Source organism: Chinchilla lanigera, unplaced genomic scaffold (genome assembly GCF_000276665.1).
Source record: "Chinchilla lanigera isolate Chin_1 unplaced genomic scaffold, ChiLan1.0 scaffold00076, whole genome shotgun sequence".
Classification (NCBI taxonomy): Eukaryota; Metazoa; Chordata; class Mammalia; order Rodentia; family Chinchillidae; genus Chinchilla; species Chinchilla lanigera.
The window spans coordinates 3,692,344-3,705,539 of NW_004955477.1; the positions used below are offsets into that span (position 1 = coordinate 3,692,344).

Sequence of the window (13,196 nt, forward strand, 5' to 3'; positions counted from 1 at the left end):
AGACCCTATGTCAAGAAAAATCCCACCAAAAAACTCACAAACACAAAAGAAGAATCGCATCTCAAACCAAAATTTCACTTTCATATTGTTCCTAGTTTGCAAGAAAAAAATTTAAAAATCACAGTGGTAAATATCTCAGTATGACTTGCCTGAAAGAACTCATTTCCACAGTTGCACTAGACGCTATCCCCCACTCTACACCTGAGCTAATTCTCCAGCCCTTTTCTTATTTTTTATTTTGAGAATGGATCTTGCTAAGTGACTAAGTTGCCTGGGCTGGACTCAAAACTGTGATCCTTTGGCCTCAGGTTCCCAGAGTGTGGGAGTATAGAAGTACAGTACCATGTAGGAGCATTTTTAATGTGTACCAGAAAATAAACATAACCTGAAGAACTAATTGGCATGGTGATATTAAAACTTAAAAATCTACACTTTTAAAGAAAATGTCACCAGTCATTAAAAAAAGCAACCTAAGTGTCTAGTAAGGTAATCAGCCAGTTTTATTTGGGACATAAATCTTAAAGTAGTCAACAAGGTTTAATCTCAGATGAGAGGACTCATTCATACATTAGGTCAAAGTAGAAATAATAAATTTCGCCTTCACTACCAAACACAATGTAATAGAGAATATTACTACTTTATGGAAAAGATCTATAAACATGGATTAAAGAACTACAAAGACAAAATGGATTGAATAAGTACATGATAAGGTCAATGAAGTTTCAAAACATACTTAGAAGACAAAAACTAAGATATTCCTTCCTAAAATATGAATATAAGCATAGCTTTCCACTACATTCAACAGTGTTATTCTATTCTCCACACCTCTGAGGGAAATTATTTTTAAATGGCAATCCAAATTGAATTTGGGGCCAGGGATATAACTCAGTGGCACAGTGCCTGCCTGGCAAGTGTGAGGTCCTGAGTTCGATTCCCGTACAAAGCAAAAAACAAAAAGCACCCCCCAAAAACCAAATTGCATTTTACTTTCCTTTTTTTTTTAGGGGGGGGTGTACCAGCAATCGAACTCACAACCTTGTGCTTGCTAGGAAGGTGCTGTGCCTCTGAGCTATATCCCTGGTTTACTTTCCTTTTCATCCTACAGTATAAATAATATTTGTTAGAAAATTATCCACTGCAGGAGAATAAACTGTTTCCCAAGGTCACAGCAGAGTGAGGGCGGAGTGAGCTCTGGCTGCGTCGGAAAGCCTGGCTGCAGAGCTGACTCAGCTCTAAGCTGGCCGTGTGATCCCTGGCAAGTCAGGTCACCCTCAGTCTTTGTCTTCATTGAGATAACTAGCTGAACTACACCTCTCCCACTTCTCATATACTGTTGTCATGAGAATCAACATTTTCAAACATATGAGAAGTGCTTTTGAACTGCAAAGCACCACAAAAAGTTACAGTGTTTACCCTGGGGTTTTCTTCTCTTTATCTTCGCCCTCTAAGCACATGTGAGTGGAAAAATATGAGTGCAGAAAAAAAAACACCCACCCAGAAGCCCCACCGGGAGAAAGCGTTGGACTTCCCTGCCCTGAGTTTCTTTTCTGCTTTGGAAAAAGTGGGCCTAGTTACATGTGCAGAAAGATGACCACAGCCCATCAGCACTGCCCCTCACTGCCCACTGCTCCAGCAATGCCACGGATGCTCCTCTTCAGGACTCGGACTCCGCAGCATCAATCACAAACCTGTAACTTTTAGACACTATGGGTTCTAGTTTGAGAGCTTTGCACCTTCTGTTCTTCAGGCTCCTCGCATGCCAAATGGAAGCACTGATTTCATCTACTTCATAGGTGAAGATGGAGGACAGTGCCCGTCACAAAGTGGGCATCCAATGCATTCTAACTAGTGGGATGTAGAACAACCCCATGGTGAAAAGACTACTAAGAGCAAGGACACGGAGGGGGCAGAGAGGCCGAGGAGCTCACCGAGGTCAGAATGGCTGCATGAACTCAGCCCTAGGGCACTCCAAGCCCTTGTGCTAACCACACTCCCTGCTGCTTCTCGTTGGCACAGCCCTGCCAAGCTGCAGTGGTTTCATCTGCAGAGGGAGATCACAGTATTGTGTGTCTCTGGACTGTTGTTTGGAGCTGAGCAAGAGAATAAATGTAAAGTATTTACCACAGGGCCTGAGCTATAAAGGGCACTCCATAAATGTTAGCTCGGAGGCTGTCCAAATGAAGTTATGAAAGTGGTTCGGTTAGCAGGTGGGGCCTTTTCATACTGCTGTGATGGACAGGGAGGGAAGGAGGTGGAAGAGTCGAAGTGACAGCTGTGTTACAAAGAACTTGGTACGATGTGGAACATTTTCTCCTACACTATGAAATTTTCTCATCAACCCTTTGAGGAAAGAGGTATTTATCCTATTTTCAGAGAAATAAGCTAGCACCTTATATATTGAGGGGAGACTTGAACACCCAGCAAGAAATCATTTAAAAGGGCAGAGAGAGTTCGTCTCCCCGCATCTGTTTGGGAGTGAGGAGGCAACCCTGTTCCCTGTGGCTCAGTACCACGATGCACCTGCTTCTCTCAGAAGCACAGCTATCCCTGGAATCTCGTGTCTCCACGGGAGAAAGAAGAGTAAACAAAGTCAGAGCAGGCCAACTCTCACCTTCAGTTTTATTGTCTTTCTCCAAACACAGCTCCACGGCTTCCACTGCTCTGGGACTGGTAAAAATGAGTCCCCCGTAATCTTCTGGACGAGACAGCTGCACATCAAAAAGCAACAACAGTATCTCCCAAGGAACTATGACCCACAATTCTAATGCTTTTCTTAAGTAGTAGGTAAGTGAATTCCTTCCACCCAATCCTTCCCTCTGCCTACACAACCCTTACTAGTGCTTACTGTGGACCTGGAATTATCCTAGGCCTTTTAGGATTTGCAGGTGATTTCATTATCATAGTGTTTCCCTCAAAAAGCTCACATCTAGGGAAGAGACAGTGAGTGTAACACAGGGATGAGTGTAACTGCAGCTGAGGAGGCCTGATTCAGCCTGGGACTGGAGCGAAAGGCAGGAGGGCCACACACCTGACCTGCATCTGTAATACACCTGGGATGTTCTGGAGGTGATACACATGACAATGCCCCGAGTTTCTCACATAACATACTGGTGATACAATCTACTGAACATTTACTCAAGCCAGGCCCTGGGCTGTTGTGAATGTCTGACTTTATAAAAGTTGCAGACCTTGAATCTTTTCACTTTTGGGGTGAGGTCAAACTGAGGGTCCTGTGCATAGTTGGCAAACACTCAAACACTGAACTGTATCCCCAGCCCAGAACCTCTGATCTGAAACATTTAGAGGGCAGGGCCTGTCTCCTTGCAATATTGGTCACTCCTATGCCGGGCAGCAGAATTGACGGGGTGCACAGTAGCCCTGGGTTTGAGTCCCAGACCTGGCCCTTCCTGGGTAGGGGTCTCTGCTGAGTTGTCTAACCTGGGGCTTCCATCTCTAAGATGGGAAAACACTAGTATGGCTTGCTGCACAGAGGTCAGGGGTAGGGCTGAATTAAGTGAGAGGATGAATGAAAGGGTCCTAGAACCCAGAGCCACACACTGATGCATTCACAAGTCTTGTTCCTCGGGGTCCATTTCTGAGTCTAGGCTGCTTATCTGAGGAGCGAGAGAGGCACAGTGAAGAACCCCCCAGTGCAGGGTCCTGCACTCAGGGAGGCTGTGCTGTCCCTGTGCTCATATTTGGTGGTAAAAGGAGGGGTTGCCAAGGGCTGCAGAGAGACTAAACAGGAACATGGGGATCAGACATGATAGGACTTACCTTCTCACAGAAGCTGGAGAGAGACAGAAACTCAAATGATAACACTGGGATCAATGTGGCTTCAAGGCCATACAATCCTAATTCCTGCAAATGAAAGAAAGTAGTTCTAGGTTGGCCAGGGCTGTTTTGAAAATAAGAAAAGGGTCATAGTATCAGGCCAACAACTTATTCTGTGTCAAGTCTGAATTATAGCAGCTCTGCCCCACCACCAGCTCCAGCCCCTTGACTCCATTAGCAAGGAAGCTCTAGTTCAGGGTAGAAGGAGTCTCTGCTACTTACCCTGATATATGGATCCTGGCCACAATCATCTTCCTTTGCATCTTTTAGTAAAAGAACCTTCATTATGACCTGGAAGTCCTGATGGGGCACTGCTACAGAGCGAGGAAACAATCTTAATTAGATCTCAAAGACTTCCTAAGCAGAGTTACAGGGGGACTCAGCACTAGAAGGAGGCAATCAACTGTTTGCGGAAGAGAACTATCTTTCCCCACAGTGACTTAGCATTCATGGCCCTGTTTTTTCTGAAGATCCTGGTCATTGATAAGGCCATGGGCGGGAGAGCATGTTAGCACTTGATATACCACTTGGAGACACCAATGAAAGCCATTAGTGAAAGTCACAAGTCCTACACCAAACAGTTATGGCTTACAGAAGGGAACAGCAAATTCTGGAGTGCAGCAATAACAAATAAGAAATTAACATCTTACATTTCAAAGAAGATAAAGAGATAAATACTTGTATTTCAAGATAATTATATGAAGCAGCTTTGTAAACACTTTAAGAAATAATTAATTTTACTGCCTTTTCTACTTCTGAAATGGTATTTATAAATACTGACCAATGTAATAAGATATATAACCTGGATAACTATTTTTGACATATATTTAAAACCATATATATTTCATACCCTTTCTTCCTATAATTTCACTTGTAAGAATAAATAAAAAGGTAGTACTTATAAATGTGTACAATGATTAAGATAAAGATGCTGGTTTTGCCATTCCTTATAACTGCAAACGACTGGGAACAATCAACATACAACAATAACAGAATGTTTAAATAAATTATGGTACGGTGCTATGACATCATTAAAATATTCATAAATAACCTAACTGCATGGATTAGCTAATAAAAAATAATGCTACATAAAAAAAACCCACGGGACTCAAAATTATGTAAACAGTATGGTAATTGCTATTTGAAAGATTATGCACCAAAATATTCATAGCATGGCTTATGCTATTCTCCCCCTCAGTGTACCCTGAATTGGCTTCAGGGAGTTTGGGGTTTTGGAAAGCATTTTGTTGCCTTGTATTCTCATGTTTCTATTGTTTGGTTTGTTGTGTTATGAGATTTGTGGCCTGTTATACTGGGAAGACCTTGTTGCTGGTACAGAGATCTCTTTAGTTGCTTTTCAGAGATGTACTTTGGATGAAGCTGACTGTAGTCCTTTGCCTCAGTCTCCAGATCTAACCACATTGGTTAAACTGGGAGAGGAGGATGTAGTGTAATTAGCCAAACACTGAGTTCTCTGGGAATGTATTCTAGCATTATTAATGTTACAAAGACAATCTGAGTGTAGGCTTACAGAGAAATAGCAATAAGTATGCAACCCTGGTAATATCAAGCAAATCAGCTACATTAGTATCACACAAGATAAACTGGATACTAACATACCCTAAGAACCAATTATATACCATGCTTTACCCTAGAGAACAAATCTACAATTATGGTATAAACTTTAAGACAACCCAGGTATTCACTTATAGCTAATATGTATTAAATACAACAGCTACCATCTCTGCTAATGGTAAAAGATAGAGTTTTACAGAGTTTATAGAGTTAACTATCAAATGGTAAATAAATCTTTATGGTTATACTATTAAAGATATAGGGTTTGGGAACAGGGGAATTCAAGAGGAAAAATCTGAAAGCTTATACTACATGATATGAGAAGGAAGAGAGAAGTGGTACAAAGAATCCTACTGGGCAGTATAAGGATTTTTATAGAACTAGGTAAAGGTAAGAAAAAAAAAAAACTAATGAGAAAAAGAAGATGAAAGAAAAAGAGGGAGAGAGCCAGGCATGATGGTGCATGCCTGTAATTCCAGTACTCCGGAGTCTGAGGCAGGAGGATCACTGTGGGTTCCAGACCAGCCCGGGCTACAAAGTGAGCTCAAGGCCAGTCTGAAGTGCATAGTGAGACCCTGTCTCAAAAAGGCCAAAAAAAAAGGAGAAAAAAGAGATTATATGGGGTGTATAAATAAGAGAAAAAATTAAAGGGAGAAAAATTAAAAAGGAAAAGGGGAAAAATAATGGAAAAAAAGAAAAAGAGATAAAAAGCAAGGAAGAAGGACAAAGGAAAATGGCCCAAACCCTAATAAAGCAGTGAAGAAGAAAAGAATTAAGAAGAAAATAGAATAAACAAAAACAAAACACTTACAAAACCAAAAACAAACAGGAAAAAAAAGAGATAAATTTCTGTGATTCTGAACGTGTGGTCTTCTTCTGGGATCTACAATTTTGGGGAAATGTCCAAGTAAGGATGTGTCCCTGCTCACGCTGGTAGATAAAGACAGTCAGCCCCGAGATCCATGCTGGAGGCAGGCAGCAGCAGCCAGTAGGATTAGGATGGAGGGGCCAATGCCACAACTTTCAAAGCCAGAGCAACTCTGGCTGAGCATGGTCTCTGGCCATGGGTGCAGGGCCTGGGTCCTGTAGCTCAAACACAAGGGGCTCTTTTCAGCCTGACTAGGGTTCTCTGACCCCAGCTGTCTCCTACCCAGTCTCTGTGGAATTATAACACTAGAAGCTCTGAAGTGAGGCCATCCAGGGACTGCTCCAAGTGCTGAGTTCAAATAATCAACCTTCCCCGAGTGGAGACTGACCAAGCACTGTCTCCAGGGATACAGTGGGTGCTTGGACCAGCTGATGCCGACCTAAGCACTCATGTGGGAGTGGAATTCCATGCTCTCCTCACAGCTCACAATACCTAGTCTGTTCCATTGCCAAGTTTCCCCCTGCAGCCATCTGCAGTCCCCAGCTTTCACTTTGTAGATTTGGTCCCCCTTTCCCATATGCCATGAGTCAGGAATAGGGAGAAAGTGCAGAGTGACCCTTCCCTTCTCTGTGTTGTGTTCCGTCTTTTTGATTTTCTGTAGGTTTTAATTTTCCATGAGATCCTTTCCATTTGTTGGGGATCTACTCTCTCTTTTTTCTTCCCTAAATTATTATTCCAAATCTCAGACAGGCTGAGACTGCTTGTCGCTTCACCATGTTCCTGGAAGCTCTGGGGATGATCACTTTTACGTCACGCTGGCCAGGTCAGTTCCTGGTTACTTACAAATGCTAATGTGGGTGCTGCTGTGAAGGTAGGTATTTTGGAAATATGACCAAGTGTGTCATCAATAGGCTCTTGTAAGGGAGATTATCCTAGATAATCTTTGTAGGCCTGAAGAGTGGAGCAGAGCAGAGGCTTCCCCAGGAAGAGACTCCACTGGTGGACATGCATCTTTGGCACCAGCTGAGTTGCAGCCTACCCTTCTTGTTGGTTTTTAGGGGCCTTGCCAGCTCCCACAGTCTGCACATGCCAGAACTTTGCAATAAATATATATATATATAGCTTCCTGATTCTCTTTCTGCTGTGAATAATACGGAGAGCTCACTGGAAGAGTGGGAGCTCGATGAATATGGTATATCACAAATGTCAAGAAAAACTTGGCATTTTCTGCTGCAACATAAATCTAGGGCTCACAGCGCAAGCACCTAATGTGGTGATTAAAGGGCTGAACCAGAATCCTGGTGGAAGCAGGTGAATCTGACTTCAGAGCTCTACTCAGGCCCTTTCCTTGTCTCCACCATGGTTTCAGGCTCTGGCACACAGCTCCCGGCGATTTCAAAGGACATCTTAGTAATGCTTTCAAAGATCAGGAGCCAATCTCTCATACAAGTGTTTCTATTTAGTTCTCAGGCAGTGACACCAAAACCCCTGAGCTAGCATCTCCCTCAGGGAACTCAGGTCTGTATTCCTCACTGGGGGGGATGTATGTGATAATTTCAGGTACTAAGAAGCGCTAAGAGTGATGTGGCAGAATGACAGGGATGCTGACAGTTACTCTTCTGGGGAGATCTCTCTGGGGAGGTGACATCTGAGTTAAGCTTTGAATGATAACAGCAACGAGAAGAAATGTTCACGTGTCCTCAGGAGAGAAGTACAGTATGGCTCAAGTGTATGGACAAGGCAGACTGGATTTCTTGGTAATCTTCTGAAAAGTGTCAGCCATGTCAGCGATAAGATCCACACCAAATAAACAGCACAGGTTTCAGTAGCTAGGATGGACAAGGACTCCAAAGGCCACAGCACATTAGGTGAAAGAGCTCCTGGTTTGGATCAGAACTGTGGCAGTACTGATAGGAGAGAAGGGTGTGGCAAAGCTGGCTGGGGAAGTAGGTGTGACCTGTTAATTATAAGACTTCTTTACAGAACTGAGCAGGTTCTCAATAGGATGGCCTACACCTGACATCAGCCTAAGTCGTGGGATCCTAGCACTGCCTCTCAGGGCCTATATGTAGATCTCTCAGGTTTCCTTGAATTCTGGACAGTATAAAGGAGAGGCACCACAAGAACTTGCTATTGTGGTTTTTCCTTATTATAGTTCGCCATGCTTTCTCCAGTGTCCTCTGATCTTGCTTTTTCCTCTTTTACTCGGCCCAAGCTCACTCTGCAGAGCCAGTTTCTCCCCCATTCTTCACTTTTACTTTTTTTTTTTTTTGGTATCAGGCATCAAACTCAGGACCTTGCGCTTGCTAGGCAGGCACTGGCCTCGGAACCACATCCCCGGTTCCACTTTTACTTTCTGGAACAAACTTTGCCACTATTTTTTCCTCATTTCATTCAATTTTTTTGTTCAAGATGCAAAAAACCTGGAATCAAACTCCAGGAGAGGCAAGCAACCCAGAACCCAGTAATGTTTATTTGATGAGCCACTTTTAGAGCAGGCTACCTGCTAATAGCACTGGTTTGAACAAATAAATGGTTGGATCAGAGATTCATACTGAGGAGAGAGCTACTGGCACTTACTGAATTCTGGGTGAAATCATACGTTCACAGCTTAGTTTGAAATGGTTGGGACCAGGCTGAAAATAAATGTCTTTTTTCTTTGAAACCTTGAACATTTTAGGTTTATCTAGTTTAGTCCTATCATTTAGTCAAGAAATATTTACAGAAAATAAACTGTAACTATAGTAGGCACTAAGCATACAATATAATCCCAGCATCATGATATTTATAGGAAAACAAAATGGTTATTTTACAAAGGTAGACACAACAATATAGTATCTGGCTGTAAATCCCCTCCACTCCCCACAGTGCTGGGGATTGAACCCAGGACACTCCACCACTGAGCAACATCCCTAGTCCCTTTAAATTTTATTTTGAGACAAATTCTTCATATGTTATCTGGGCTGGCCTTGAACTTGTGATCCTCCTGCTTCAGCCTCCCAAGTACCTGGGATTATAGGCATTCACCACTGTACCTGGTTAGAGGCAGTAAGTCTTATGAAAGAAAAATCAAAATGCTATGGAAACATGTGGAAGCATACCTGGAAAGACTTATTTGGACTGGCAGGTACGGCACAGAACACCAGCTGTCCCCAAATTCCCCTCTTCCTTCTTGCTTACCAGAATGGAATGCCTCATTGTTAACTGGGCACTTGGTTGCTTAAGATAAAAATGTGTAGCTAGATGTGGCCCAGTGACTCGCTTGCAGCCAACAGGATGCAAGATGAAGTGAGGTGAGTCCTGTCTTCAGAAGCAATTACTGGTCCCTCCCCGCCCTCTTTCTGTTTTTCTTGCTAGCTGGAACATGAGTGGGTTTGCCAGGCCTGTGCTACTTGCAGAGGATGACACAGGGAGGATGAAACTAGACAGGAGAAGTATGGACCCATTTGTGTAGCAGTGCTACCAGTACAGCCAGGACTTTACATCAGAAAAAAGGATTGGCCTATCCTGTTTCATCCACTGTTCATTTAGATCTGTCAGGTAGCTGAATATATATCCTAACAAATGCAGGGTGAGAGACATCCTTGAGGAAGCGATGTGCAGACGCTGACCCAAAGTCTGGGCAAGAGGCTGCACACTGCAGAAGCTGAGGTCGGTATGCCTAAGGAATGCGGGTAAGTCCGACAGCCGGCGAGTGCGAGGCAGAGGGGTGAGACACACGGCAGGCAGGCAGGCAGGGGCTGGAGTACTGAGTCTTACTGGGTCACATTTGGGAGTTTGGATCTTAATGGGAAGCTTCTTGTTTATGGACTTACTGGTCCTCTTTTCATTTCTGCTTGCCCTTTTATGCTCAATTTCTTTATGGAGAAAATGGAGGTGTGTCGTCACAGAATAAGCACAGGATTAAGGCGTAAGGGATCAGGGCTTCTGGTGCCAGCTTTATTATTTACCATGGTGTGATTTTCTTTTCTCCATGTTAAATGGAAATAACTTCTCGCTAACAAGCCACAGGGCTGCTGAGTGTCTCAAAGATAAGAATGATAGCTAACACGCTTAGCACTTCCTAACTACCAAGATTTCCATGTATTAAATCCATCAGGTTTATGAGGAAGCTGAGGTATATGGAGGACGACACTCAACTGAAGTCTCAGAACTGCTAAGTTCTGGGACTCGCAGGCAGCTTGGCTTCAAATTCTGTGCTCTCGACTCCCCTTGCTCTATGCTATTACTCATGTAGCTTTTTGGAAAACAGAAGCATGACAATATAAAGCATCACTACAGTACAAAAGAGTGAAATCATATCAACATGTGAAAGCAATATCCATCTATCCACTGAGAACAGAAAAATGTTCTTCTTCAGTTCTATTCTGATTGTCTCAGGTAATAAAACCAGAGGTAGCATGAAACCGAGGTTTCTTAATGGTAATTGTTAAATTGGCAAGTGCTGCAGACCCAACAAATAAAATCAAATTACTTCTCTTATTCCTCTTCTGCCAGCTCCAGTGTAACATTAACAGAACCACCGCAGACGGCGCTTTGTCATGCTCACTCCCACATCACGGGCTGACCGAGAAAGACACGGTCTGATAGGCATACACTGATAATCAGGTGAACGTAGTATGATTTAGGAAGAGGCGGGTGGAGGGAGAAGTCTGCACAAGGGGCCAAGGCTGGGTTCTGGTCTGGCTTGCTTTTCCCTTAGCCTCAGTTCCTGCATCTCTGAAACAGGCTAGAGGCCTCTTAGCTGCTGGCTTTTCTGAAGGCTTTTCTTTCCCATAGTAGATGCTTAGAAAATACTTGTTTACACCCTGGGAAAACAATACTTCTAACTGTAGCCAGTATCTTTGAAATAAGAATGACCACTTTTCCTTAAAAAAATTATATATCTCTATCTATCTATCTATCTATCTATCTATCTGAATGATTACACTACGGCACTTTGCCGGTAAGAAAGAACTAGACCTTAAACCCACATGTCCTGTGTCTTGCTGCTTTGAGTATCAGCAATAACAACAGCCATCCTTGCTGGGTATGGTGTTTCATGCCTATAATCCCAGTACCTCGGGAGGCTGAGGCAGGAGGATCCTTGCAGAGCTGCAGGGCAGCCTGGGCTATAGAGTGAGCTCAAGCCCAGCCTAAACTGCATAGCGAGACCCTGTCTCAAAAAAAAGACAAAAACAAACAAACAACAACAACAAAAAGCCATCCTTTAACTTAGCACTTACTGTGTTATTTACTTGGTGTATTAGGGTTCTCCAGAGAAACAAAACCAACAGGATACACCTATTATCTATAAAGAAATTCATTATGAGGTACTGGTTCACGTGACCACAGAGGCTAAAATGTCCCAGGAACTACCATCTGCAAGTTAGCAATAAAAACAAAATTCTGAGATCCTTTAAATTTAATTATAAAGACCAGAGGTTGGATGGAGAAAGAGATAAGGAAAATAAATCAGTTAATATCTACTGGCTCAAACCAATCTATATTCCTAAATGTTAAAACTTTCATTTAAAAGCCCTAGGGATGATCCCCAGGTGCTGCCATGGTCTCCTGTTTATGTATAAATTACTGGACTACTAACCCTAACCAATCCAGAAGCAGTAAGTACTTCTTTATGGAATGTCCTCTTTCAAAACTTTCCCACTTCATGTTATTCTGCCCCTCCTATTTATAGCCAATGTAGGTCAACGTAAACAATTTATGCTTGGGCTGGGGATATAGTTCAGTGGCACAGTGCCTGCCTGGCAAGCACGAGGTCCTGAGTTCAACTCCTAGTACAAAAAAAAAAACCATTTATGCTTTCCTTCCCCCAAATTTTCATTATAAAAATGCTCTTGGCTTTTAGGTCTGACAGACATTTTTCCAGTTGTTATCTAGCCTTGCTGCTGGTAATTGCAGAACTCGCTCTGGGAACTGGCTCTTTTTACCCAACATTAGTAAAGGCTCCACAAGCCCTTTATTTCACAGAATCCTTGATCTCAAAATTTTTGATTTAACACTAGAGACACAGGAAAGCTAGTGGTACAATATGAAGCACTGGGCACGGATAGTATAGAGTCCGAGTCTGAAGACCTGTGAACCAGGAGCACCAAGTGCAGATAAGGGGCAGAAAGAATGTGAATTCTCTCCTCCTCCTCCACCTTTCTGTTCCACTCAGGCCTTCAGTGGACTAGATAATGCCCACTGCTTTAGGGTGGGCAATGAACTGTACTATATATGGATTCAAAGGCTAATCTCTTCTTAGAACATGCTCAGACACCCTGAAACGTTTAACCATGAATCTGGGCATCCAATGAAGCTGACACAAAACATCAACTATCCCCTGGGCTAAGCATTTTACAAGTAAGATCACAATCATCACTCAAGCCTGCAAGGGAGGTGACTTATAAGACAGGGAAACTAAGGCTCCTGTAGGTTTGAGTAACTTGCTGAAGGTTACGTAGCATTGTAAGTGGCAGCAACAGAATCTGAATTCAAGTCTGAAGCCCACGCTCATTCTTCTAACCACTCATTACCACTTCTCTGCCTTTAAGATAAATGCTGTGGTAAAGAAGAATGAGCCAGTGGTAAACAATCTAGTACCAAAGTTCCCTGGGATCAGTATTATCTTCTCTTTTCTTTTTTTTGAGACAAGGTTTTGCTACGTAACCCAGGTTGGCTGGGAACTTGGGATCCTCCTGCCTCAGCCTCGAAGTGCCAAGATTAGAGGCATATTGGCACCATGCCCAGCATATACTGCATTTTTTTTGAAACAGGCACTACCATAGCCTATCAGGTATTTTGCTAAAATGTGTAAGCAAACCAAATATTCACTGACAAATAATTCATTGGTATTATTCAGCAATGATGAAAATCCTTACACATGAATACTCCTCTAAGATTCCACCTGTATATAGTTTCTACAGTAGTCAATTCA

At 42.9% G+C, this 13,196-nt stretch overlaps 1 protein-coding gene across 6 annotated transcripts in view; it reads right to left on the reverse strand.

Moving 5' to 3' along the window:
* The window catches only part of Uros (uroporphyrinogen III synthase), a 34,179-nt gene that overhangs the window by 18,761 nt on the left and 2,222 nt on the right, over positions 1-13,196 (reverse strand). For all 6 annotated transcript variants that reach the window (XM_013503053.1, XM_005402002.2, XM_005402001.2 and 3 more), the window contains 3 exons: positions 4,057-4,148; positions 3,778-3,861; positions 2,612-2,708 (listed from right to left, as the gene is read on the reverse strand). In XM_013503053.1, the coding sequence (XP_013358507.1) occupies positions 2,612-2,708; positions 3,778-3,861; positions 4,057-4,119 (244 nt within the window). In that variant the 5' untranslated portion in view covers positions 4,120-4,148. The remainder of the gene's footprint in view (positions 1-2,611; positions 2,709-3,777; positions 3,862-4,056; positions 4,149-13,196) is intronic.